This window comes from Phocoena sinus, chromosome 5 (genome assembly GCF_008692025.1).
Source record: "Phocoena sinus isolate mPhoSin1 chromosome 5, mPhoSin1.pri, whole genome shotgun sequence".
NCBI lineage: Eukaryota > Metazoa > Chordata > Mammalia > Artiodactyla > Phocoenidae > Phocoena > Phocoena sinus.
This window is the reverse complement of record NC_045767.1, coordinates 48510819-48537494: the sequence shown is the minus strand read 5'-3', so window position 1 is coordinate 48537494 and position 26676 is coordinate 48510819. Positions and strand designations below refer to the sequence as shown.

At 40.1% G+C, this 26676-nt stretch overlaps 1 protein-coding gene across 1 annotated transcript in view; it reads left to right on the top strand.

Annotated features, from left to right (window-relative positions):
* Positions 1-26676, top strand: part of KCNIP4 (potassium voltage-gated channel interacting protein 4) — a 237056-nt gene that overhangs the window by 106271 nt on the left and 104109 nt on the right. The window contains 1 exon segment of the mRNA XM_032633429.1: positions 20781-20905. Coding sequence (XP_032489320.1) covers positions 20781-20905 — 125 coding nt within the window.

Genomic DNA, 26676 nt, shown 5'->3' with positions numbered 1-26676 from the left:
AATTTTTTCCCTTTTTCTATTTTTCCCCCATAATATAAATAGCACTGAGATAAATATCTCTGTGTATATAACTATGTATGTCTTTTAGATTATTTTCTCCCAGATTTGAAATTATTGGATGAAAGAATTAATTTAAGTGAATGCAAGCTTCCCCATATATATTAGAAAATTGTTTTTTGAGTTGGTATTTCAAATATTTAAACACATCGCACATTATTACTTCTTGAGTGTTTTTAATATCCTCAGTATTTGGAATCTGTATGCATTTTTTAGCCATTTATTAAATGCAGACTTGAAATATTAGCTCTGCTTCTTGTGCCTCAAATGAAAGCTTTGAAAGAAGCAGCACGTGACAAAGATTTTCTGCATGAAAAACAATAAACATTATTACATTTTTTTGAAAATCAAGTGTATTGCTCACTTTTAACAAAAGGTAAAAATAATAAACCCTGACCTTCTCATGTTAGAGCACACATCTTGACTTTGATGTTTGAGGAGACTGTCAGACAAACACGAAAGTCCAACTGCCTTGGAAAGACATTGGGGAACAACAAACAAGGCTTTAGGAAGGAGGTGACAGATGCACGCCATGGCCTGCCTTGGGGCAGCCTGGCTAGTTGTTGATCAGAAGTGATAGATGTGATCTAGTGAGAGTTCATTTAGAACTTAGAATGTCTTCTCCCTGACTCAAATAACTCCCAACCAAGAGTGAGAAATGAATAAGAACTGAGGCTGGTGACACCTGGACCACGAGTTAAGGATTAGCTGTTTAAGATTTTTGCCCCTGTCCCCTGAGCTGGCCAGTTGCCCACTGCTCTTTGAACACCCAAGCCAGGACACAGACAAGACCATCCACCAGATGTGATGGCCTGATCACCATCATTTATTCATTGGCATCACTAGCTGCCCAGTTGCTGAAGTTAGTTAGATTCATCCATAGTTCCTCTGCTTTCTGCCTGCCCCCCACCATCTTAAGGGTCACTAAACTCTGGTCAGTTTCTCCCTGAAATATCTTTTAAATTAACTTCTTTCTATCTCTTGTCCTAGGACTGTCAAGTAAATCCTCATTACCTCTTCCAAGAACTACTGAAAAAGGCAAATTGGTGGCAGCCTGGGTTTAGTGTCATTCATACATTTGAATTCCAATTGTGCCTCCTACTAAACAAAATGCCTGCAATTATTTACTTAAATCCTCTGCACCCTAGCTCCCTTATTGACTCATTCATCCCACAATATTTTTGAGGGACTATATGTGGCAGGCACGATTCTAGGCACTGGATTTATAGTGGGAAATAGGATGTATCAGTTCACTGCCTTCATGGAGCTTATATGGGAAGAGAGATGATAAACATGAAAACCAAGATAATCTCAGGAATTGATGAGTATTATGAAGGCAGTAAACCTATGGTAATATAATGGAAACTGAATGCAGCTAGAGGAGATACTTTGCTTCATTGATGAGGTGACATTTGAGACCCTAAAACCAGAGGAGGCTGGTCATGAGAGGGTCTGGAGAGGTCCAAGGAAGAGGTAACAGCAACTGCAAAGGTTCTAAGGAGAAAAGTCTCATAGGTTATTCACAGTACAGAAAAAGACCATTGTGATCAGAAAAATGGGTTTCTGTGGGGATTAAAAAGTTGATTCATGCAAAGTATTTAGTAAATGAAATGTCATGAGTATGCATATATGACAAGTATTAACTCCGTTGACACTCCCAACCACCTTCTGAGGCAGATGTACTATTTTCCCCATACAATGGCTGAGAAAACTGAGGCACAGAGAAGTGAAACAACTTTCTGTATTGACAGAACTGGGACTCCAACTCCAGAGCCTGCTGTCTTCATCACTTTATCAGACTGAGCTCTGATATTGATTGAGGAAGCCCCTTTAGGCATATAATTGTAGCTCTTTTTCGTTATATAAATCGCAACTCTTAAAATTGTTAAGAAACAGGGGAAAGCATTAGGTCTGGCCCTCTGCCTCCAGAAAGCTAGGCCTTACGTCCCCATTTCACAGCTGAGACAGCGTGGTGTGAAAAGATTGTAATGATTTGTGCAGAATCACACAGCTGAGAAGTTGGAATAAAACCCAAAAGCCCCTTAGTCCAGTGGTACAGATATACTTATTGAATAAGTGCATGAGACAGTCACATCAGTGGACGAAGCCTTAATGGAAAAATTCAAGGAGGGAGTGAAGGGCAGTTTCATGGGATTGGCACATGGGAGGGTCCATTGGACCAGATACTGTCTAAGGATATGTTCATCATACTTTAAACATTGTGAGTAACATAGCCTATTTTTATAATAATAATAGCCTATTAGTATGATAATATAGCTTATTTTATATGTGAGGAAACTGAGATCTAGATAAGGGAACCAATTTGCTTAAAGTCACTGAGCTATTAAAAAAATCGGGAAGAGGGGCTTCCCTGGTGGCGCAGTGGTTGAGAGTCCGCCTGCCGATGCAGGGGACACGGGTTTGTGCCCCGGTCCGGGAAGATCCCACATGCTGCAGAGCGGCTGGGCCCGTGAGCCATGGCCGCTGAGCCTGCACATCCGGAGCCTGTGCTCCGCAACGGGAGAGGCCGCAGCGGTGAGAGGCCCGTGGACCGCAAAAAAAAAAAGAAAGAAAGAAAAAAAAAAAATCAGGAAGAGAAGCTTGGCTCCTAGTCCAGTACTTTCCAACACTGAAATTCTATGGTTTGGTATCAGTCAGGGTCCAGGCAGAAAACACAAAGCCCACTTAAATGGGGCAATGGAGGGGAGTTTAATAAAGGGACTATTTGCAGAGATGTGGGCAGGGTTTCTGGACCCAGCGAGACTGCTGAAGCACCCAGTGCTAGCAAGAGTGAGCATTATCATTTTTAGACCAATGGTTACTGGAAGACGAAAAAAGCCATAGCTATCGCTCTCACTATCAGAGAGGCTTTGCAAGAGGACTCTGGCCTTTGGAAGAGGAATGCAGCTAATATCAATCCAATCCCCAGCAAAGAGGGATCCCAGTGGGAAGCCAGAGGACAGGGAGTTCAGATAATGTTATTCATAGAGGCAGCCTCCCAGACCCACAGCAGAATGTAGAAGGACTGAAGGTGGCTCAACAGGCCACAGGAAGGTGTTTTCCAGATATTCCACATCTTGAAAGCTAGGGTTGGGGACCTACAAAATCAGTGGCAATTCTCAGAGTGAGTCACACTGCTCTTCTGGTAAGATTTGTTCCCAATTTCATGACATCTTGGAGGCTGACAACTGGCTTATAGGTGTATGTTGATATTGAGTAGATAATTGTAGAATTAATGAATCTAACTAGCTATTTCATGAATGGCTTGAAAAACTAAAAATACAACTACCATATGATCCACCAATTCCACTCCTGGGTGTATATCCAAAGTAAATTAAAACTCTTAATTCGAAAAGATATATGCACCCCAGTGTTCATAGCAGCACCATTTACAATAACCAAGACATGGAAGCAACCTCAGTGCCCATCAGCAGAGGAATGGATAAAGAAAATGTAATATATATGTGTGTAATATATAATATATATGTAATGTTATATAGATACATATATGTATATAAAGGAATATTATTCAGCCGTTAAAAAAAAGAATGAAATTTTGCCATCTGCAACACAAGGATGGACTTGGAGGATATTATGCTTAGTGAAATAAGTCAGACAGAGAAAGAAAAATACTGTATGTTTTCACTTATATGTGGAATCTAAACATTAAAACAAATGAACAAATACAACAAAACAAAAGCAGACACAGATGTAGAGAACAAACTAGTAGTTACCAATGGGGAGAGGGGTAGGGCACGATAGGGGAAGGGGAGTAAAAGATACAAACTCTAGGTTTAAAATAAATAATATACAAAGATGCAATGTACAACACAGGGAATATAGCCAATATTTTATAATAACCTATATGGAATGTAATCTATAAAAATATCAAGTCACTCTATAGTAAACTAAAATGATGTTGTAGCTCAACTGTACTTAAGTTTAAAAAAAAAAGAAAAGAAACCTGTAGCTACTGTACTCTACATGAGCACAGATACTTTTTCTTTGAAAAATAAATGATGTCAAGTCTGTAGTTGTATCTCCTCATTGGATAATTCCAACTCATTCACTTTATCTCTCTGTGCCCCAGTTACTTTTTTCTAAAGTAATCATTTCCCTGTTTATTCAAAGGACATTATGGTGATAAAAAGGTTACTAGGTAACAGTCAGGAACTAATGCAAAAGATAAAATATTGAACGCTTGACTATATGTGTATTTATATGCACGTTTTCATTTAAATTTACTTCATAATAACTTCTACCCAATACAATCTCAGTGCCCACATTCAATCAAAAGAATTGATTCACTAAATTAAAACTTCATCCAGGGGTTTTTGTTGTTGGTTTGAGCAGACATAAGAGGGCAAATGTGACAAAGTTATTGTGAGGCCAGACTACTCGTAACTGATAAGCCACCATCAGCTTTTGCCTTGTGTAATTGCAAAACATAATTTCCTAACTTGACTTCAGATCTTTGGTAACAAATACAGCATAACATTTCAGCGTGTTTTGTTTTTCCTGGTAGCGTATTGATCGTGGAAAGTTTTAGATGCCTTTTTTGGCAGAGAAACCATCAGCATTTGACTGTTGGAGAATTTGTTTTCAAAAAGTGACGAACTGGGCTTCCCTGGTGGCGCAGTGGTTGAGAGTCCGCCTGCCGATGCAGACACGGGTTCGTGCCCCGATCCGGGTAGATCCCACATGCCGCGGAGCGGCTGGGCCTGTGAGCCATGGCCGCTGAGCCTGCGCGTCCGGAGCCCGTGCTCCGCAACGGGAGAGGCCCGCGTATCGCAAAAAAAAAAAAAAAAAAAAGTGACGAACTGACAACATCCTGCCAATTAAAAATACAACAGTAACCTCCAGGAAAAGAAGTTTAACCTTCTGAAAATTAATTAATCTCATGCTAACTCCTTGGTGACTTTGCTAAAAACTCTGACCTGGGCATGTAGTGAGGAAAATCTTTGGAGGAACAGAAGCATAAACTGTGAAGGTTTATAAACATAATTTGCAAGTAGAAAGCATGGTCCCTCAATTTCATCATATGTATGAGTTCCAAAAATGCTATTTTCAAATTCTCAGATGTTTTTATTTAGTTAACAAGCATCTAGCACTTACTCTGTGGTTGGTACAGTTCTAAGAGTTTCGCACAGTTTAACTCATTATATCCTCAAATTACTCCTTTAAGATGGACACTTCACTATTTCAATTTTACAGACTAGGAAACTGAGGGATGAGAGGTTAATTAACTCACTTGAATCACATCATCAGTAAAGGGTGTGGTGGAAGAGAGAGGGGTTGACTCCAGAAATGGAGCTCCAGTGGTAAAGATCTGTACTTTACCAGATCTCTAGTTATGTTCATTGTTTCGATCAGTTTTAGGGGGAAAAAAAAAAAACCCAAGACAGTCTTTTTTTCCAATTATCTACTTTACATAGGACACCCTCATGCAGCCCATATTGTCCAAAAAGATGTGGTAACCCCTTGAATGAGTTGTTTCCCCTCTCTGGACCTCAGTCTCACCATCTACAAATGAGAAGCGCAGATTGTGTTTCAAGTCTCCTTCCATATCTTGCACTGCGGGAGCCAGTGAGATGACATTTCTTACTTCTGCCTGTGACAAATGGTGGATGTCTCAAAGCTAGCACGAAATTTCCTCCTTTCGTGGCACTTCATTACCCATGAGAAGCAGGAAGTGGGAAAAGTTAAAAACTCCATTTAACCCAGATTTAATATTAATTGGCACCATCATTTACTTATAGTAATTAGAATGTTTGTCCCTTCCTTTTGCGTGGTCTTTTACAAGTCTTAGAATTCTTCCTCTCGAGTGTCTCATTTCATCCTCACGTTTCATTCACATTCTCCTGGGAGAATGAAAGATCCTAGGGGTTAAAGTCTCCATTTAACAAACTAAAAACTGGAGAGATTAAGTGGCTTGTCCAAAGTTACATAGGTATTTAGTGACAAATAGAAAGGTATGCATTCTTTTTTCTTTCATTTTTATTTTTATTATATTATTTATTTATTTTTGGCTGCATTGGGTCTTCGATGCTGTGCACGGGATTTCTCTAGTTGCGGCGAGTGGGGGCTACTCTCTGTTGCAGTGTGCGGGCTTCTCACTGCTGTGGCTTCTCTTGTTACAGAGCACAGGCTCTAGGCACACGGGCTTCAGTAGTTGTGACACGTAGGCTCAGTAGTTATGACTCGTGGGCTCTAGAGCACAGGCTCAGTAGTTGTGGCGCAGGGGCTTAGTTGCTCTGCAGATGTGGGATCTTCCCAGACTAGGGATCGAACCCGTGTACCCTGCATTGGCAGGCGGATTCTTAACCACTGCGCCACCAGGGAAGTCCCTGCATTCTTTTTTCTGGTCCATCATTTATCAACTGGGAGTTTTCATTAAATCATGAATGAGTCTTAGTACAGGAAAGCTGGAGGCGGGAGTCCCAGGGCTGCTGTTTCCTGTTGTCAGGTTTAGTAAATTTCATTTCGATGTGACAGACATTTATGGAGCACTAACTATTTGAAAAGTAATAGTGCCAGGAACAGGGGAACACTAAATCCCTGTCTGAAGGCTGACATTATACAGAAATAAACAAACATGTATAAAAATCATTCAGATGCAATGAATACAATTAAAATGCTGTGAGAGGCAATACTAGGGAGGTATTAGAGTCAAGAAGTTAAGAGTGATAACACTGGGACCAGCTTATTTGGTTAAAATCTTGGTTCCATGACTGACTCGCTATAGAAATCTTAAGTAAGTTGCTTACCCTTTCTGAGTTTCATGTTCCCATCTTCAAGGTGGAGGTAATAACAGTGAATATTACACATTTGATCAAAAGATTAAATGAGCACGTGAAGTGTTTACAACAGTGACTGGCTAGTTAAGTGGTCAAAATAAATGCTGGCTGTTAATACTGTTATGCTGCCACTAGTTGTGATGATCCTGACGGCTACACACACAGAGATGGGACTGAATCTCCCCCAGGTGCATTTCACAAAGAGGTGGTATTTCGGCAGGGCTCTTTGGAGAAGAACTATTTCACTGGAGGGAGAAAAAGCAAGAGGAAAATTCTAGTACTGAAAAGATTAAGGCTAAGATAGTCAGAGGAATGAGAAGTAGGGAAGAGAGGCAGCCAGAAAAGGTGAGCTGGGACCAGAGTTTGAAGTTCCTTACAGCCAACCCAAGGCTGGTCTTCACTCTGAAGTAAAGGGAGGAAATGTTGAGTCAGCCAAGTTATTTATTTATTTATTTTTAATTTCAGCTTGATTGAGTTATAATTGAACATCTAAAACTGCAAGATATTTAAAGTGTACATTGTAGTGATTTGATATTCACATATGTTGTGAGAGGGTTCCCCCCATTTAATTAATCAGCACATCCATCACTTTACACATTTATCTTCTTTTTGGTGAGAATAAGTTTTACTTTCTCAGAAAATTTCAATTATACAATACAGTGTTATCAACCACAATCAACATGTTTTACATTAGATCCTCAGACCTTATTCAGCTTATAGCTGAAAGTTTGTACCTTTTTACCAACCTCTCCCTATTTCCCCCACCCCCAGACCCTGGCAGCCATCTTTTTTCTGTTTCTATGAGTTTGACTTTTTCAAATATTCCATATATTAGTGGTACTACGCAGTGTTTGTCTCTGCCTGGCTCACTTCACTCGGCATAAAGCCCTCAGAGTCTATCCATATTGTCACAAATGGCAGGATTTCCTTTTTTCTCATGGCTGAAGAATATTTCATTGAGTATATATACCACATCTTCTTTATCCATTCATCCATTGATGGACCCTTAAGCTGTTTCCATGTGTTGGCTATTGTGAATAGCGCTGCATTGAACATGGGAGTGCTAGTATCTCTTTGAGATCCTGTTTTCATTTCCTTTGGATATACACCCAGAAGTGGGATTGCTAGATCATGATGGGGCATGATTCTTTGCCTGGAAAAGGTTGTAAGATGGCTAAAGCCAGCCAATAGTCAGAGGAGCTGGACACAAATCCAACTTTAGAAGGGTTGCTGGTGAACTTGAAATCAGAGAAAAGAGTAGCAAAGGATAAGCATCATTTGAAGACAAGACAGAGACAAGTTCTCAGAACTGTCACCAAGAGCTAGCTGGGTATTAGTTTCCGAATCAAGGAGTCAACCAAACCTTGGAGTGAGAAAATGACACAAAAATAAATCAGAAAACAGGTAAATTGTTGAGGGAAGAGAAAAAAGAAAACAGGAAGATCAGTTGGAAAACTGCTTAAAAATCGTATGCAAGAAATAATATAAACAGCTAACTCTTACTGGGCACAGCACTATTCTAAGCCTGAACAAGTATTGTAAGTATGTCCTACAAACGTATGAGGAAAGCACAATTATAATCCCCACTTAGATGAGAGAACTAAACAAAGAAATTAAATCACTAACCCAAGATCTCACAATTACCAAGTGTCAAAGCAAGGATTTGACCTTGGACAGAGTGATGCCAGAGCTTAAGGTCTTCACCACTAGACCTACAGGAGAGGAAAAAGTCCTACATATAAAGTAACAGTGGTAGGAGGGAAAGGATGGATTTGAAACACATGGTGAAAGTGTAACTGCAAACACTGGGAAACAGTTGGTGGTATGAAGTGAAAAATAGCAAAAAGACAACACAGTTCTGCCAAAAGAATAATGGTGACAGTGAGCAAGATAAGAAACAGAGAAGATCATGAAAGTGGGTTAAGAAAAGATGATGATAGGTTTATTTTAGACACATTGGCTTAAAGTGTCTGAAGAACACAAGCCATGCTTGAATAAAACTTTATTGTTGATTGATGTATTTTTGTCAAGTTACCTATATGATGAAATCTTTTGCTTCCCACTTGATTTTTCCACTATTTTCCTTACTGTTAATTTGGAACAGAAGAGGTAGAGTGATGACTACTTATAAGAAGCTATGTAAAAGTTTAGATAAACAAAAATCTTCTCCTTTTGTCTTTTTTAATGAATGATTTCATGATCGGTCCCTCATGCAGTTTCTAATAGGAGTCATAAATACCTATTTTCCATTTGCATTGACCCAGAAGTAATATTTGGGCTAAACATGAGTCCAGGCAATGTTGGCTTCTGCTGGTTTCTTTAAGACACTAAAATGGGAGCCTAACACTTTAAGCGGACTCAATTTTACACTCCACCAGGTCTATAAAATATAGACCATGGCTATGTTATCTGCTTAGATTGCAAGGTTAAAGCTTAACTTTCTTAGTTTCAAATTGCCTTCTTGCCAGGGGATATAGAGCAGCAAGTGTGATGGGCAAAGTTTGTTTTACAGAAACACTGACCTCTCTTTGCTTGCAAGCTTTCAGAAAAAAAAAAAAAAAAAAAAACAAAAACCAGAAAAACAAGTTCTGGAGATGTACTGACAGGGGAAACCTTATTCACCTCTTTGCAAAACACTCTCATTTGAGACTTTGGGTAGAACAACAGTTCCAACTATTACCTTGTAGTGTTCTCTGAATATGCTTGGAGGTAGATATATTCTCCAGTGAGTGCTCCTGAAGGTAATATAAATCACATTTAATTCATCTCAATGACACTGTAAAATTAGTTAATGCTTTAGATGAGCAGATGTTAGAGGGGTCAATGGCAAAATCATCATCATAATAGCAGAAAGCATGCATGTGGATTTTTATCATATACCATACACTTTACAAAATCCATACATTATTCCACTTAATCTTCAGTGTTTTTGTTAGTGCTATTATTATCTGCATTTTACAGGTGAGGAGACTGAGGATTTGAGATTTTAAGTGACTCACCCCAAATTCCATAGCTACGAAGCAGCAGAGCTGAGACTCAAGCCCATGTCTCTCAATATTCAAGCAGGTCAATGATGTACAACTCAATCAAAGCGGACAACAGACAGTATACATGCTGCATAGAAGTTTCAGGAGGCCTCTCCACTGTGAAACCCATTGAGATGAGCCTTAAAGAGAAAAGAGAGAGGTTGATGAGGAAGAAAAGCAGATCCATGTGGAGGAGATAGTATAAGCAGAAGGATTTAAGTTGACAATGCAGGCTTTGTTCAAAGAATAGAGAATTGTCCCAGATATTAGATCATAAGGTGTGTGGGAGGAAATGACAGGCAATAAAGCTACGCTATTGCCTCGAATTTTATTCCAAAAAAATGGTCCTTATTCTCGTGTCAACACCAAACAGAAGAGTATAAAAGGTTCCAGAGGGAGCTGTGGTTTCAGTGGATCCCATGAACAATAATTGGTCAGCATTGAGTCTCTGCACAAAGAGACAACTGAGTGCAATTTTTAGGGCAAGGGCTTTGACAACTGATGGAATTACCCCTTTTCAACTGCCTTGTACCTCGATTTAGCCATCTAAAATGGGCAAAATAATACTCACCCTGAAGGACTTTTAAATAACTAAATGATAATAATATTTTAAACACTACGTGCCAGGCTCTATTTTTACACCCTTTTAACACATTATTTCATTTCAACCTCTTGACAGTTCTTTGTCGAGTCCTATTTTTATGCCCCTTTCATGGATGAAGAAACTGAGGCATAGACTGACTAAGCACCGTGCCCAAGGTCATACAGTTAACAAGAGTCAGAAAAGGGATTCACACTCAAGAAGTGTAGTAACAGGACCTTCACTCCCGAAGGTTCTAGAACAAAGCCTCACTAGGAAGTATGCAATAACTATTTGTAATCATAATTGTGGTCCTTTACTGATCAATACTGTATCAATATATTGATCAGTTGATAGATTGATACAATATATCAATATTATATGTCAGTAAGTAATTGAAGCAATCTCTCAAAACAATTTTATGAGATTGAAACAAATTTTATCCTTAGTTAGAAATTTTTAAATGGAAGCTTGGAGAGGTCAAACGCATTTTCCAGTGTCAGAATCGAGAAACAGACCCAGCAAAAAACAAAAATCTAGAGCTACTGAATAATTTCCTAGAATGAGGAGTTCCAGGCACCATTCTGCTTTATCATGTGAAGGGTGACACCAGATGTTACTGTAATTAATACTAATACAAATAATAACAATAACACTGTGATTGAGCATTTACTATGTGCCAGGTACATGTATCTTCTTATTTAATCACTCTATGCTACAATACTGGGTACAATTTTATGCTCATTTCTATGGCATTGAACATATGGGAGCACTCAGGCATGGAATGTTTTACTAACTTATCCTAGTCACACAATAAATGTCCAGCTGACATTTGGACTACACAGTCTAACTTTCTCTGAACTAAGAAACTAGCTTAAACCTAGGAGAAACATAACAAAACCTAGATCACTGCTCAGCTTTCCTAGTACTCTGTTTTAAACATGGCCATGATGGATAAATGTTTTGTGGCAGAATATTACTGCCATCACTGATACTAGCTTGAAAACATTTCCCTAATATATCACCAAAAATTTATCTCTAAACTTAGGCAAATTGTTTTTAACTCCCAGGATAACGAATCCCATTTATATACCCTCTACCAAAGCAACGTACAACACAGTAACATCTTATGAATCGGGCATTATATTTTGCATAAATAAAATTTCCAAATGTTTATTCCTTTACAGCAGATGTTATAAATGTAACATGTTTAATTAAGAATCTTTTAGAAACGTATCACCTGCATGCTACCTTCTGAAATGGCATAAAATGAAGACAGCGTTTTTCCTAACTATTAAAGATCAGAATTTGCTCCCTGATTCTTTTATTGTTATTATTATTTGCTGTAATATGCTCAAGCTCCTTTTCAACTTTATGTCCCTTCTGTTGTTCTCAGGTAATCAGCTGTCACTTCTAGACTTTACAGTTAGTAAACTTGGGTTTAAGTCCTGACTCTATAGCTGAGTTATAACATTCCTTCCAACAGTGATTTCCTCATCTATAAAAACAGGGTGACGTTACCTGTACACAGAGTAATCATGATGTTTAGCTATAGTAACGAAAGGGAGAATAACTTTGCTTACTACAAAGAGCCAGCCATCAGATGTCAGGTATTATTATGTGACTCAGGGACTGCTTCTAGTTGGTGGCCCTCCTTCAGCATCCCCACCTGCTCCTGAGGTGGGGTCAGAAGCTTATTAAAATGTGAATGAAGTGAGGATGGGTCTGCTTATTGATTTTGACGGGACATTGCAACAGGCATTTGGCAAAGTGCTGCACTAGGAATCAAGGCCCAGTTCTGCCACTGATGTGTCCAATAGCTTTTGATTTACAACCACTAAATTTAAGACTCTGTATTTAAATGTGCATTTATAAAGTTAAGGAGCTGGATTAGAGGCCACTTTCAATTCTAACTCTATCTTCTGCTTAAAGCTCTTTTGCTACTAATTTTCTGATTCTTGGTTGGGCGTGTCAGTTGTAGATAAGTAGGGCATCATCCTGCCTCATTTTCTATGGGAGATAGAACAGCAGAATAGTTAATTATGCAAACCCTGGAACCAGTCTTGCCAGAGTTCCTACCCTGGCTTTTCTTCTTTGTGACCATGGGCAAGTTATTTAATCTCTCTGTGCCAGTGTCTTCATCTATAGAACAGAATATAGCATCCAGAGTATGCTGATGGGGAGTATATGAGTTAATGTATGTAAATGTATTTGTTCTTGCATAGAACAAATGCTGTAAAAAGTGGTTTGCTATTATTATTAGATTTTTAGGACAAACAGGAGAAAGTCTATCAAGTTTCAAGAGAAACTCTTGTTAGGGCATTTTTAATTTAGTGAACTATTATGGGCTTTCTTCGTCTCTCTCCATGTTTCACTATGTTTAAAATTTTCTCTTTGATCAGAGTCCGTATCAGTTGTTGACTTTCCTGACTAAAATATCCATCTTTTTGGTCTGCCTTTAAGTGAAAGTTCAATCACATTTCTTGTTCCTTCTCCCCCAACCTCAGCATTTCTATTGTAGATTTTCTCTCTGTGTATAATGACTGGCAACATAATTTTTATTTCCCCCATTTACCAAAAAGCCAGTTAGACCCTACCACCTATGAAACAATAGCTCCTATCATAAGGGGCTATTCATGACTGGTTGCAGTAATAATATGGTTCATGCTAATAGCAAGTATTCCAATAAGGCGATTATATTTTAAAACCTAAGCTTATGTGAAGAGTTACTTATGTTTATAAATAAGGTAGAGACAGTCCATTCATAAGTGTTGTGAGAAATAGCTCCATCAATTTCCCTTTGAGCAGTTACATTTTATAAGTGATTGAATTCAATCACGAAATTGCAAAGCAGTTCAAATTCTCCTGGAATGGAAACTGCAATGTCATTGCCAACAACCACCTCTAACAGAAGGCATTCAAAATAGCTGGCCATTTTCAAAGTACTTTTCATTTTCCATTTGATATATGAATAGTAAATAGGATAAAGTACGAATTATAAAGGGCTTTTGGGGCCCTAATGTACTTTCAGGTCCAGAGTTGAGGAAACACATGTCTGACTAACAACAACTTGTGGGTACTCATTGTTCACAGTGGTCTGGGAAGTGCTAAGACTCCCGCAGTGCTTCGGATAGGTGTATGGCTTTCTGTTCATGGGCTGTGTGTGATTAGCTTGGAGTTAATCGCTCGTATACTCTTCTTGTGCACCCGAAAATAGCTCTTGACAGGAAGAGTCAAGAGGGCTCCCAGGCCATCACATTCCTGAGATTAAGCATTTAAAGTTGGCGAAATGTAAAAATTTTCCTCAGGTTCTGGCTCAGGTTTGAACTCTCCACCCAGAGAAGCCAAATGATAAAACAAAAAGACAAGTTGGTGTCAGATCCGAGCTCCCCTGCTATCAACTGTGTAGCTGTGTAAACTTGAGCAAATTCCTTAACTCTTGAAAATCAGTTTCCTCAGCTGATTATAATTCCAACCCCTTTGAGCATTGGGAAGGGTGGAACTAAGGAATGGAGTGCTCAAGGTATATGGCATCTTACCGATGCCTTTACAGGAGAAAGAAAGGAAAGAAAGAATTTACACAGGTGTCATGAACAATAGCTTTGGAAATTTCTCCCAGGCAGTATCTTTGTCTCAGTGTATCAGACTTGAATATTAAACAGGCAATAGCATCTCCTCCTTATTCCGGAAGTTCTTAGGAGTAGTTTCCAAAGCTATAGTCAAGAATCTTCCAGCATCTTTTAGTGGAAAGTCAAAACGTGGAGCAAAATTAGTCAAAGCCTCTTCCAAATCCTGGCACTGGACTAAACTTCTAAATATTTAATAATATGTGTCATTAGATGTAATCATCGTCTCTGTGATGTTATTGCCGTACATGTCAAGTCACTATGAAACCAATCTAATAAAGGGTAAACATTGGGAGTAAAGACTCAGAGGGTATTTTTATAAATGAGATAAAGCAATATAAGTCGAGCCAGCTGAATTTTTGCGCGACAAATCAGTCTCAGCTCAAATAGAATTTTAAAGTTATAGTTTTTATGATTTTTTACAATGAAAATAGATACATTTTTGTTTTGTTTTTTGTTAGTTTGCGGTACGCGGGCCTCTCACCATTGTGGCCTCTCCCGTTGCGGAGCACAGGCTCCGGACGCGCAGGCTCAGCGGCCATGGCTCAAGGGCCCAGCCGCTCCGCGGCATGTGGGATCCTCCCGGACCGGGGCACGAACCCGTGTCCTCTGCCTCGGCAGGCGGACTCTCAACCACTGCGCCACCAGGGAAGCCCATGAATACGTTTTTTGAAGAAGAGTTATGCTGTACTGAGAAATGGACCTCTTGTAGATAGACCCACTATGATTGGGATTCTTCAAGTAGTGATTAATTGATTTCACATTTTTTTAATTGAGCATTTTTAGTCTGCCAAATCAGATGCTGTTGGGCTGGGCTCTCCAGTAGTCTGGCAGGTCCCAGGTAGAAGAATGTGGCAACAGTCTTACAATGTTCCCTGCTACGATAAGGCAAGGGCTCATCTCTGAACCAGCTTCTTGGAAAGAGTGATATTATTCTTCATGAACAGTTTTACTTTAACATTACAATCCTTGTTTACAAATGTGTGTCTTAGGAAGGCAGGCCTCACCCTCATATTTGTTTGTAAAGCAAGATGTTCTGGGGGATATGGTTTGACCTCGGATAGAGTCAAATTTGCATAAGTATGAATTGGGCTGCAATAGGCTTCCACTGTATCTTAAGAGAAGTTGTGAGACGTGAGAAAAAGAGGTCTATTACTAAAACTCATACTGTTGATCCCAGGGGATTTGAATTCCAATTTCTAGCTCAAATGTGTCATGGCCTGAGGGGACTGTTAACTCAGACATAGGACATCCTTGGCCCTGAGAGACTGAAATCTAAGTAACAAAGAACAAAAAGACAGTCAGGAAAGCTCAAGGTTGTCTGGGTTTGGGAATTTGTCATCTGATTAAAAATAAATCTGTTAGAAGATACATGAATACTGCATACTAGTTGTAGGCAGTTTGTCTCAGGATGCAAAAGCAACATTGGAATTAGCAATCCTATTCCAACAGCAAGACGCCTACATAGTTGTACCTTGGCAGAAGCCTGGAGATGATTCAACAGACCAGAGTGCCACCTGGTTCTGACTTTAATCCACTATGGAGAACAGTATGGAGGTTCCCTTGTATATATGTACCACATTTTCTTTATCCATTCCTCTGTCAATAGACATTTAGATTGCTTCCATGTCTTGGCTATTGTAAATAGTGCTGCAGTGAACATTGGGGTGCATGTATCTTTTCGGCTTTCTCTGGATATATGCCCAGTAGTGGGATTGCTGTGTCATATGGTAGTTCTATTTTTAGTTTATTAAGGAACCTCCATACTGTTCTCCATAGTGGCTATACCAATTTACATTCCCACCAACAGTTTAGGACAGTTGCCTTTTCTCCACACCCTCTCCAGCATTTATTGTTTGTGGACTTTTTATAATGGCCATTCTGACTGGTGTGAGGTGACACCTCATTGTAGTTTAGGATTCTAATTTTTAAAAAATGATACAAATGAATTTATTTACAAAACAGAAACAGACTTACAGATGTCTAAAACAAACTTATGGTTACCAAAGGGGAAGCGTGGTGGGGAGGGATAAATCAGAAGCTTAGGATGAACATACACAGACTACTATATATAAGATAGATAACCAACAAGGACATACTGTATAGCACAGGGAACTCTACTCAGTATTCTGTGATAACCTATAAGAGAAAAGAATCTAAAAAAGAATGAATATATGTATATGTATAACTGAATCATTTTGCTGTACACCTGAAACTAACACAACATTATAAATCAACTATACTCCAGTAAAATTTAAAGTTTTAAAAATTAAAATAAAATAAAAAGTTGGACTTTAGGGTGCTAGAGACAGCTGTCTGCTTCATTACTAACTAGTCACCCGAACTTGAACAATATGCGTAGACTCTCTCTCCAAGCCTCAGTCTTCTCATCTATAAAATAGGGATGATAGGATGCTATAAAGATTAAATGATATGATTGGCTAGACTACCCAGTGCTCACTGGGCTCACTGTGAATAGCAAGACCTGCTTTTACTGGAGTTGTATGTCTTTTGAATATAGGTGCATATATTAGTCAGCTCGGGCTGCCATGACAAAATGCCACAGACTGGGTGGTTTAAACAACAGAAATTTATTTCTCACAGTTCTGGAGGCTGGAAGTCTAAAATCAAGATGCCAGCTGGGTTGGTTTCTCCTGAGGCCTCCCTCCCTGGTTTGCAGGTGGCTGCCTTCTCGCTGTGTTGTCACATGGCCTTTCCTCTGTGCCTGTGTATCCCTGGCGTCTCTCTCTCTCTTCTTATAAAGACACCATTTGTATTACATTAGGGTCCCACCCTTATGACTTCATTGAACTTTAATTATCTTCTTAAAGGTCACATCTCCAAATCCAGTCATATTGGAGGTTATGCCTTCAACATACAAATTTTAGGGGAGCATAATTCAACCCATAACAAGGCCAGAAGTCAGACTGCAGTAGATTAAAAAGAGAACAGGAGGTAGGAAATGGACCCAGTGGGTACAGTCAACTTTTCTGAGACATTTGACAGTGCAGGAGAGGAGAGAAAAATATTATTTATCATCGTTATTTCTGTCAGTATTGAGAGAGAGTTTGGCAAAGTAGAAAAAGCCTAAGGTTCGGCATCAAAGACTTGGGTATAAATTCTACCTCTGTCTTTTCTCCTGTGTAACACGTGGCCACTCATTTCTTCACCACTGTGAGACTCAGATACCCCATATGTAAAACAATGGATAATTCTACCTCATTGCGGAGTTATTGTGAGGATTAGAATGATATCAACAGAGCACCTAGCCCATCTCTTGGCATATAACGAACTTAATAAATGTTAAGCACTCTATTAAAAACCCCCCAGAGTGCATGCTTTTAAATGGTGGCTGAGTCACACTGTGAAGGTCCCAGTCCTATGAGGGATCACGCTGTGCTCTCCACAGAGCTTGCCTCCCAGATCAGCATCTTGATTGGGTTAGGTGATGTTGCTTTTATAACTTATCATATGCTGGTGATTGGGGATGATTTCAGGTGTGTTTTTAGAGCTTGTCAGCCTTCTAGAAATAGAAACAGCCCTTTGGCAGGTAGGAGTCATTAAGAAGTAAGGTATCAGTCAGCTAGGAAAACAAAGAGTCTGCAGGCAGACTCTTCAAGTGTGGTGCTTTGAATACTGAACGTGTTGCTCATCCTACCACACGTGCTTAACTCCTTTACACTGACCCTTCAGCCCTGGTTCTTTTGTCTCAGTCTCATCATCTGCAAGTCTGAGCTAGCTGGAGGAAGAAACCTTGTTGGTAGTGTGGTTTTGACTGCTCTGTTGTTACAAAGGCTGAGAAGTTAATGTGCTATTTTGTTTCTTTCCAGTGGAAAGGTCATTAGGTTTAGAGGAGGTTATACTATGATGGAAAGATTGCTCAGATAATCTGATTAAAATTTCCTCTACTTTTGCCCATGCTGTGTTTCTCAGAACAATGCATAGAGCATACTGTGATTCCAAAGAAAGCATTCAAGGTCCACCAACTGTCCACAAACCCCAGTTTGAGAAATAGTTTTCTAGAGGGCAGCTAAGGTTCAAGGGGCTCCAAGGGGGTTGAAACTTCAGCGGCAACATCATTTGTTAATTGATTCACTTATTCATCCATCCTCCAAATAATTTTTGAGGAACTCTGGGGTATTAGACTCTATGTTAGGTCCAGAGGATATACAGATCTGTTAAGACATTGCTCCTGTCCTCATGGCACTCACAATGAGGAAGACAGACATGAACAGATCATAAACGTAATTAGTGTTTTACATGCTATATGAGAGGTAGGTAAGATGTGAGAACTCTGACCAGGGACCCATCAGTTCTGCATGGTGGAATAATTGGAAAGCCTTCAGAAAGAAGGCAGTAATATTTAAATGGGATTATAAAAGATATATGTATTTCAATTGGAGGAAAAAGGAAAGAGGAATATTTTTTGTTTTGTTTTTCTTTTTGCGGTACGCGGGCCTCTCACTGTTGTGGCCTCTCCCGTTGCAGAGCACAGGCTCCGGACGTGCAGTCTCAGCGGCCATGGCTTACGGGCCCAGCCGCTCCACGACATGTGGGATCTTCCCGGACCGGGGCACGAACCCGTGTCCCCTGCATCGGCAGGTGGACTCTCAACCACTGCGCCACCAGGGAAGCCCAAGAGGAATATTTTAAGTTGAGGAAATTATACTGTAAATGATTCAAAAGATGCTTTCATCAAGACATTTTCAAGAAAGCAGAGTCTTTCCATCTGTTATTGTCTATTTATATTAGGTCTATTCCGTGGCATGTATTTCTGCATTGACAACTGCAATAACTTCAACACAGTCCAATGCACTGGATCAACAGAAATTTTATGGAGGACCATCTTCCTACATCCTCTCAAGCTCAGGACCCAGAGTAGAATCAACCCATCCAATCCAGAGAACAAAAAAGAAAATTGAAAAAAACCCATTTTAGCTTTTTAAATTTTCCCCATAAAACCCAGCCTGAGGTCAGTTTGTTAATGCCTAGCTGCCTTTTCTCAGCTACTTTTAGCCCTGTGGAAATTCTTTAGGTACACACTGCACTTAGTTCCTCATCGGTTTTATCCTTGTCAGCTCAGAATTTATTCTTGGCCTGCCCATCTTTTCATAGACTTTTATTATTCTTATCCCCCCATCACTATTCTGCAGCTTTTTCATATCATTGTTCCAAAATAAACTATTATAATATGAAAAGTACAAAACAAATATTTGTTTTTAATCTCCTCTTCCTCACTTTGACAAGCACAACCTTTCCAAGTATTTATTTCATTGCCATTCGTGGTCTTTTGTAAACTGCTTGAGGGCAGTAATTAAGACACACCAAGATTAGGGTTCCACTGACTTTCTTTTCCCTGATAAGTGAGAGCTCTGGCCCCTCACTGCCCTCAGAGTGTCAGGGAAGTAAGTAGGCACAGATGTTAATGAGAGGCAGCATCATTAATTATCAAAAATTATGTGACTTTTGTAGTCAAAAATGTCTAAATTTCCAACTAACACATGAGCCATGGAATCAGGAGTGCGTGGCCCTGAGACCAGTTGATGAGAAGATGTTCTGAGCCTCAGCTGTCTGAGATGGGAATCTGTAGCTAAGAGTAAGGGATATAATGGAGAGAAGCCATGGCTCCAGTACTGGCCCTGGATGTGAGGAGTTCCTTAGCTGAGGTGTGGACTGGACCATGGCAGGAAGAATCTCTTAGGTCTCCATTGGGCCTCACTGCAAAGCAGCTGAAATTACTTAAGGCTGCTATACTTTGAGACCTGGGCACCCAGATCCTAATATATCCCAATACCTTCCAACTTGCATTCTACAGGACCCTAGGGCACAGATGAAGATGTTAGCAGAGGTTACTTGTGGGGAAAAAGAGTTCAGTGGACAAATGCCATTTGGGGTCAATGGGTTAAACCAAGTTAAACAGAATTCTTTGTTGCAAATCCTCTCAAAACCTTTATATTCCAGTGTTTTGCTCCCATACTACATTAAACTTAACAGAATTTACCAAATTTACATGGATACAAAAGTCTTTTTTTGTGTAGAGCATCTCTGAGAAATTATAGTGTAAATATAATTCACAAAGCAAGTATAATATTTCAGCATTTATCCGTAGCTATGGATTCCCTTGGCTGCAAAGTAGGGTGTAGCCAGAAATTCCCTGGGCTCCAGTCCATCCAGTGTGCATCTATGAAGACTGGGTTTATGCCAGTCAAACTGGCAGCTGAGTACTTTACTCATTTCAGCACCTGATATCTCTGCTTTATTTGTAGCCCCAGGCAAAATATTTGATTTTAATGGAATCTTCAGAGTGTATTTAGCAGAGTCCTATCTCACAGTTGCATGATACAAGGGTGGTACAGACTGCTATCAAATTAAAATTCCATTTTTATAACTAGTGCTTGATATGTACACACATTTGAAGTGTTAAAATTTTCCATGATTTTTACACTTTTCAAACTGTACTGTAAAAATGTTCATAGTGTGGTGTCTGATGACTAGAAAGTTTGAAAAAATATTATGTAGAATTAGCAGAATACTGTATACTCTGGGAAATGTAAAGACTGTTATTAGCAGCGTGAGAACCCTTCCTCTGGAAAAATCAGACATGCAGTAAAGATTTCCTTCCATTTTCCCATGTTGCTGTGTATACACATTGGTGAGCAGTGACCGTTCTTAAGACTTTGGTTTTCCTCCACAGACAACGTGGAAGATGAACTGGAGATGGCCACCGTCAGGCATCGGCCTGAGGCTCTCGAGCTTCTGGAAGCCCAGAGCAAATTTACCAAGAAGGAGCTCCAGATTCTTTACAGAGGATTTAAGAATGTAAGAACTTTCTTTTTGACTTTACCTTCACACAGTTCTCAGAGGAGCACTGAGAAAAGACAGGGAAAAAGGGAAAATGTGCAGTTCTGTGAGAGCCCCATCCTATGTACACTTCTTATAGATCTTTCCTAGATATGAAAATTGTTGATATCCATTTGGGCTTTGGTTCACTTTGGTACACCGTTGCTTGTCCAATCAAACAAGGATGAGTACAGAAGAAAGGTTTACTTTATTCAATTTCTAGTTGGAATTTTTTTTTTCCTTTTTGGTTATATCGACATCATTTCAATAAGCTCTAATTGTCTATAGGACTAATTGACTATCGATTGGAGCCTATCAAGGAAACTCCACTCCTAGCATTGCAGAAAAGTCATGATAAGTTTGATAATTTCTAAAAGAGCATGTTACCCATGACTCTGAACAACAGGTATCTGTAAGTAGTCCCTCCTTTCGGTTCTCCGTGATCCAGGAGCACCTATCATGCTCCTTCCTGAGTGAATCATCATCAAGAAGAGTGACAGTCCTTGCACACCAGAGGGTGACGGTGAGAGACAAGGAGTGGGCTGGGCAATCTGTCAGGCATACACTCTTAGTGATGCCTTGGGACATGCTCAGGATTAAGCTAGATACTGCAGGGTATTCGAAAGCCAGCTTCTGTCCTCAAGGAGCTAATGGTCTAAATAGGCAGAGAACACTCGCCCTCGTGAATTTATTTGAAAGTAATTCATCCTTAAAAGTATTAAATGGTCGTATATTAAGTGGCATACACAGCCCAAGATGTGTTATGTTCTTACACATATGTAAACCATAGTTACATATGCTACAGGTGTCCCTTGAGATCCTAGTGAATTGCTTCAATTCCTCCTCAAATCCAGCCCCTAACAGCCTCCATTCCATGGTCTGTAGGAATCTATAGAGTCCAAAGATTTCTGCTAATTCCATCCTCTTGAAATCTGTCCACCTCAATGCTATCTCTGTCCAACCTCATGAAGATGAAAAACTGCCTCTTCTACGGTATCCACACAAAAATTTACTTACAGAATTTGTAATGCTAGTTGCTTTTCAGAATATTTTTATAAGGTCCCAACATGCATATTACACACGAACTTCCACCACCTCTCTGACTCCATGGGGTCTCTCTCTACCCCATTTCTGCTCTTCACACTGCTCTCCCTGCCTGGGCTACCTAAATGTTTCCTTCCATTGCTCTTCTGAAGCCTGGTCCTCTTCTGACACCCAGGCATTTGTGGGGGTGGACTGGGTGGGGAGGAAGGTGATATAATGGAGATGGGTGCTTACCCCACCACAGGTAGGACTCATATTACACATCAAGATGTGTAATCTATCAAGATGACACATACAAATAAACAGACCTAAAGAGAAAGGGACTTTGAAAATTAGGCTCAAGAATTCTTAGTCATGGGCTTCCCTGGTGGCTCAGTGGTTGAGAGTCCGCCTGCCGATGCAGGGGACATGGGTTCATGCCCCGGTCTGAGATGCTTGCTGGGTAGAGTAATCTTGGTTGTAGGTTCTTCCCTTTCATCACTTTAAATATTTCATGGCACTTCCTTCTGGCTTGTAAAGTTTCTGCTAAGAAATCAGCTGTTAAACTTATGGGAGTTCCCTTGTACGTTATTTGTTTTTCCCTTGTTGCTTTCAATAATTTTTCTTTGTCTTTAATTTTTGTCAATTTGATTACTATGTGTCTTAGTATGTTTCTCCTTGGGTTTATCCTGCCTGGGATTCTGCACTTCCTGGACATGGGTGACTATTTCCTTTCCCATATTAGGGAAGTTTTCGACTATAATGTCTTCAAATATTTTCTCGGGTCCTTTCTCTCTTTCTTCTCCTTCTGGGACACGTATAATTAGAATGTTGGTGCAATTAATGTTGTCCCAGAGGCCTCTTAGACTGTCTTCATTTCTTTTCATTCTTTTCTCTTTATTCTGTTCCACAGCAGTGAATTCCACCATTCTGTCTTCCAGGTCACTTATCCGTTCTTCTGCCTCAGTTATTCTGCTATTGATTCCTTCTAGTGTATTTTTCATTTCAGTCATTGTATTGTTCATCTCTGTTTGTTTGTTCTTTAATTCTTCTAGGTCTTTGTTAAACATTTCTTGTATCTTCTTGATCTTTGCCTCCATTTTTTTTCTGAGGTCCTGGATCATCTTCGCTATCATTATTCTGAATTCTTTTTCTGGAAGGTTGCCTACTTCCACTTCATTTAGTTGTTTTTCTGGGGTTTTATCTTGTTCTTTCATCTGGTACATAGTCTTCTGCCTTTTCATTTTGTCTCTCTTTATGTGAATGTGGTTTCGTTCCACAGGCTGCAGAATTAGTTATTTTTGCTTCTGCTGTCTGCCCTCTGGTGGATGAAGTGATCTAAGAGGCTTGTGCAAGCTTCCTGATGGGTGGGACCTGTGGTGGGTAGAGCTGGGTGTTACTGTGGTGGGCAGAGCTCAGTAAAACTTGTATTTACTTGTCTGCTGATGGGTGGGGCTGGGTTCCCTCCCTGTTGGTTGTTTGGCCTGAGGCAACCCAGCACTGGAGCCTACCAGCTCTTTGGTGTGGCTAATGGCAGACTCGGGGGGGTGGGGGGGGGGGCTCACACCAAGGAGTACTTCCCAGAACTTCTGCTGCCAGTGTCCTTGTCCCTGCAGTGAGCCACAGCCACCCCCATCTGCAGGAGACCCTCCAACACTAGCAGGTAGGTCTGGTTCAGTCTCCTATGGGGTCACTGCTCCTTCCCCTGTCCCAGTGTGCACACTACTTTGTGTGTGCCCTCCAAGAGTGGAGTCTCTGTTTCCCCCTGCCCCGTCCTGTCGAAGTCCTGCAATCAAATCCCACTAGCCTTCAAAGTCTGATTCTCTGGGAATTCCTCCTCCCATTGCCAGTCCCCCAGGTTGGGAAGCCTGACGTGGGGCTCAGAACCTTCACTCCAGTGGGTGGACTTCTGTGGTATAAGTGTTCTCCAGTCTGTGAGTCACCCACCCAGCAGTTATGGGATTTGATTTTATTGTGATTGTGCCCCTCCTACCGTCTCATTGCAGTTTCTCCTTTGTCTTTGGTTGTGGAGCATCTTTTTTGGTGAGTTCCAGTGTCTTCCTGTCGATGATTGTTCAGCAGTTAGCTGTGATTCTGTGTGCTCTTGCAAGAGGGAGTGACAAACTCCCCATATTTTGATTAAAAGAATAAACCATTCATCAACATCTTAAACCAGTCACACTTACATGAAGTGGTTGAACTCCCCTGCAAGTAAAGATTACCAGAGCTCCCCAATCTTTTTCCAGTGCTATATCTCTGACAGCATTTCTCCAACATATATTGTAAATATAAATGGGAAATTGGAGGAAAGGAAGATAGTGAGAGAAGATTTCTCTGCCCCTCACCCTGTCTTACCCACCGACTCATCCCCACATTTTTATTTCTCTTACCACATACTAAACTGAATCTTCAAAAGTAGGCAACTGATAGAAATGGAGAATATACTACAGTGTATCTCAATCTTTACTGTCCCTCAGAATAACCTGAAGGATTTGTTAAAACAGAATGCTGGGCCCCAGACTGAAACATTATGATTTAGTGTCTGAGACTGGGATGGAGAATTTGCCTTTCTCATATGTTCCCAAGTGCTGCTGACGCTCCTTGTCTGCTGACCACACTAGTACAATGCAAACATCATGAACACTGGTGTCACTCAGACTCAGGTCCATATCTTATTTGTTTAGGGAGATTCCTCTGAATCAGTGGCTTGTGCGTCCTTGTCTCTACAAATTGGGATAATGATATCTACATTACATGGGTTTTGCCTTTGTTTTGCTGGGGTTTTTTTAGTAAATTCTGATAATAAACATTAAGTTCAACAAAAAGGAATTATTATAGCGTGGCCCCAAATAGTCAACGTCAGTTTTATGTTCCATCAGAGTGGGGCAGTCATGGTTGACCTACATACCTCCTCAGCAGTGTTTTAGGTTTTGAGCTACATAATTATGTATTTAAAAGGTTGCAGAAAGATGCAAGTTATTAGGTACACATCAGCAGTCTCATGTTGCAATCATTTAGGGAGCTTTAAAAACTACAGATAGCTGGGTATCATGCTTGCTTGATGATTCTGATGTAATTGCTCCCAGAAGCAGCATGAGCGTCAGGATTTATACCACTTTCCAGGTAATGAAAATGTGTAGCCAAGATTGAGAACCAACATTGAGAACGGTTCTCAATGTATAAGATCATAGCCATAAAGGCGCTTCTATCACAAACAGAATTGACCTACTTGTGATGAGCCCTCTAATGTCAAATATCAATTGTTAAACTGGCTACATTGGAGCCTTATGAAACCCTTGGTGGGTGGGGTGGGATGTGTGTGCAGATGATGACTCTGATGACTCTGATTTAGTTAAATATGGGGTGATGTTTAATAATCTTTTTTTAAAAACTTCTTAGTTAAAAAAAAAATCCCATTTTAATAAACTGCTAATAGAAGGTCACATTTGAAAAAGACTGACCTAGAAGGTCATACAAGTATCTGTATACATGACTCATAAACTTGCTTTGCTGTTCTCTTTCAGAATCAAGCATAACTTCACTCAACACTAGGTGATAATGAACGGTCCGTTGGGCATTAAGTTTTCATAAGGCTATGTCTCTTTGACATTTCCTCTCATTAATAAATAATTTACAGCATATTCTTCCCAATTTTTAAGGCACAGGATGAAATATAGTTGCAGCTAGGTAGACCTAATATGTTTTGGACCTCTGACTGCTTCCTGTCCCAAATCTTTCTCCGCTTCCTTTTCTTTCACTATTTTGAATTGTAATAGGTCAAAATATCCTTTACATTCAAATACATCTTTAAAGTATCACTTTAATAATTGTTAATGTCATTCTTCCCTAAAAATTTTAAGTGTTAATATTCTTTTTACCTCAAAATGCAAGATGTTTGTATTAGTTTTCTATTGTGTGTAACAAATTACTACATATTTAGTGACTTAAAGAAATGCACATTCGTTATCTCACAGTCTTGAAGGTTAGGAGTCCAGAAATGACTTACCTGGTTCCTCTGCTTGGGGTCTCATAAGGTTACCATCCAGGTGTTGGTAAGGCTGCATTTCTCTTTGGGTTTAGGAGTCCTCTTCTAAGCTCATGGGGTTGTTGGCAGAGTTCATTTCCTTGTGGTTGTATTTCTGAGGTCCCCACTCTTGTGTTAGCTGTCAACCTGGGGCCACTCACCTCCTAGAGGCCTCCTGTAGTCCTTTGCCAATGGCGCTCTCACAGACTCTTTCATAGCACGGAAGCTCACTTCTACAAAGCCAGCAAGAGAGATTCTCTCTACTCAGCTAAAGCAGAGCCATATAATGTTACATAATCGTGGAACTAACATCTCCTCCCATCACTCTTATACATCCCAGCACTCAAGGCAGGGGATTAAAAGGGGTGTGATTTATGGGGAGTCACATTTCCATGATATCCATCACAGTGGTCTTTGTGAGGAGGCAGCAACCCTTATGGAGTAGAGCTGCTAAATTTGGTCTGAAGTCACATTTCAAGCACAGTTAATACCCCCCCTCAGTTTTTTGCCTGCAATCCAGACTTCTCCTGAGGGATTTTACCAAAAGTGACACCAACCTTCCCCCCTGGTTTCTACAAGAGATTTGATGTTATGGCCAAAGGAACCAGTAAAAGAGGAAAGTTCTTTGATGGGGCTATTCCATCCCACTTGAAGGGTTTGAGAACGTCTGCACTTTAAAAATAGACGAAGGGAACTGACGATG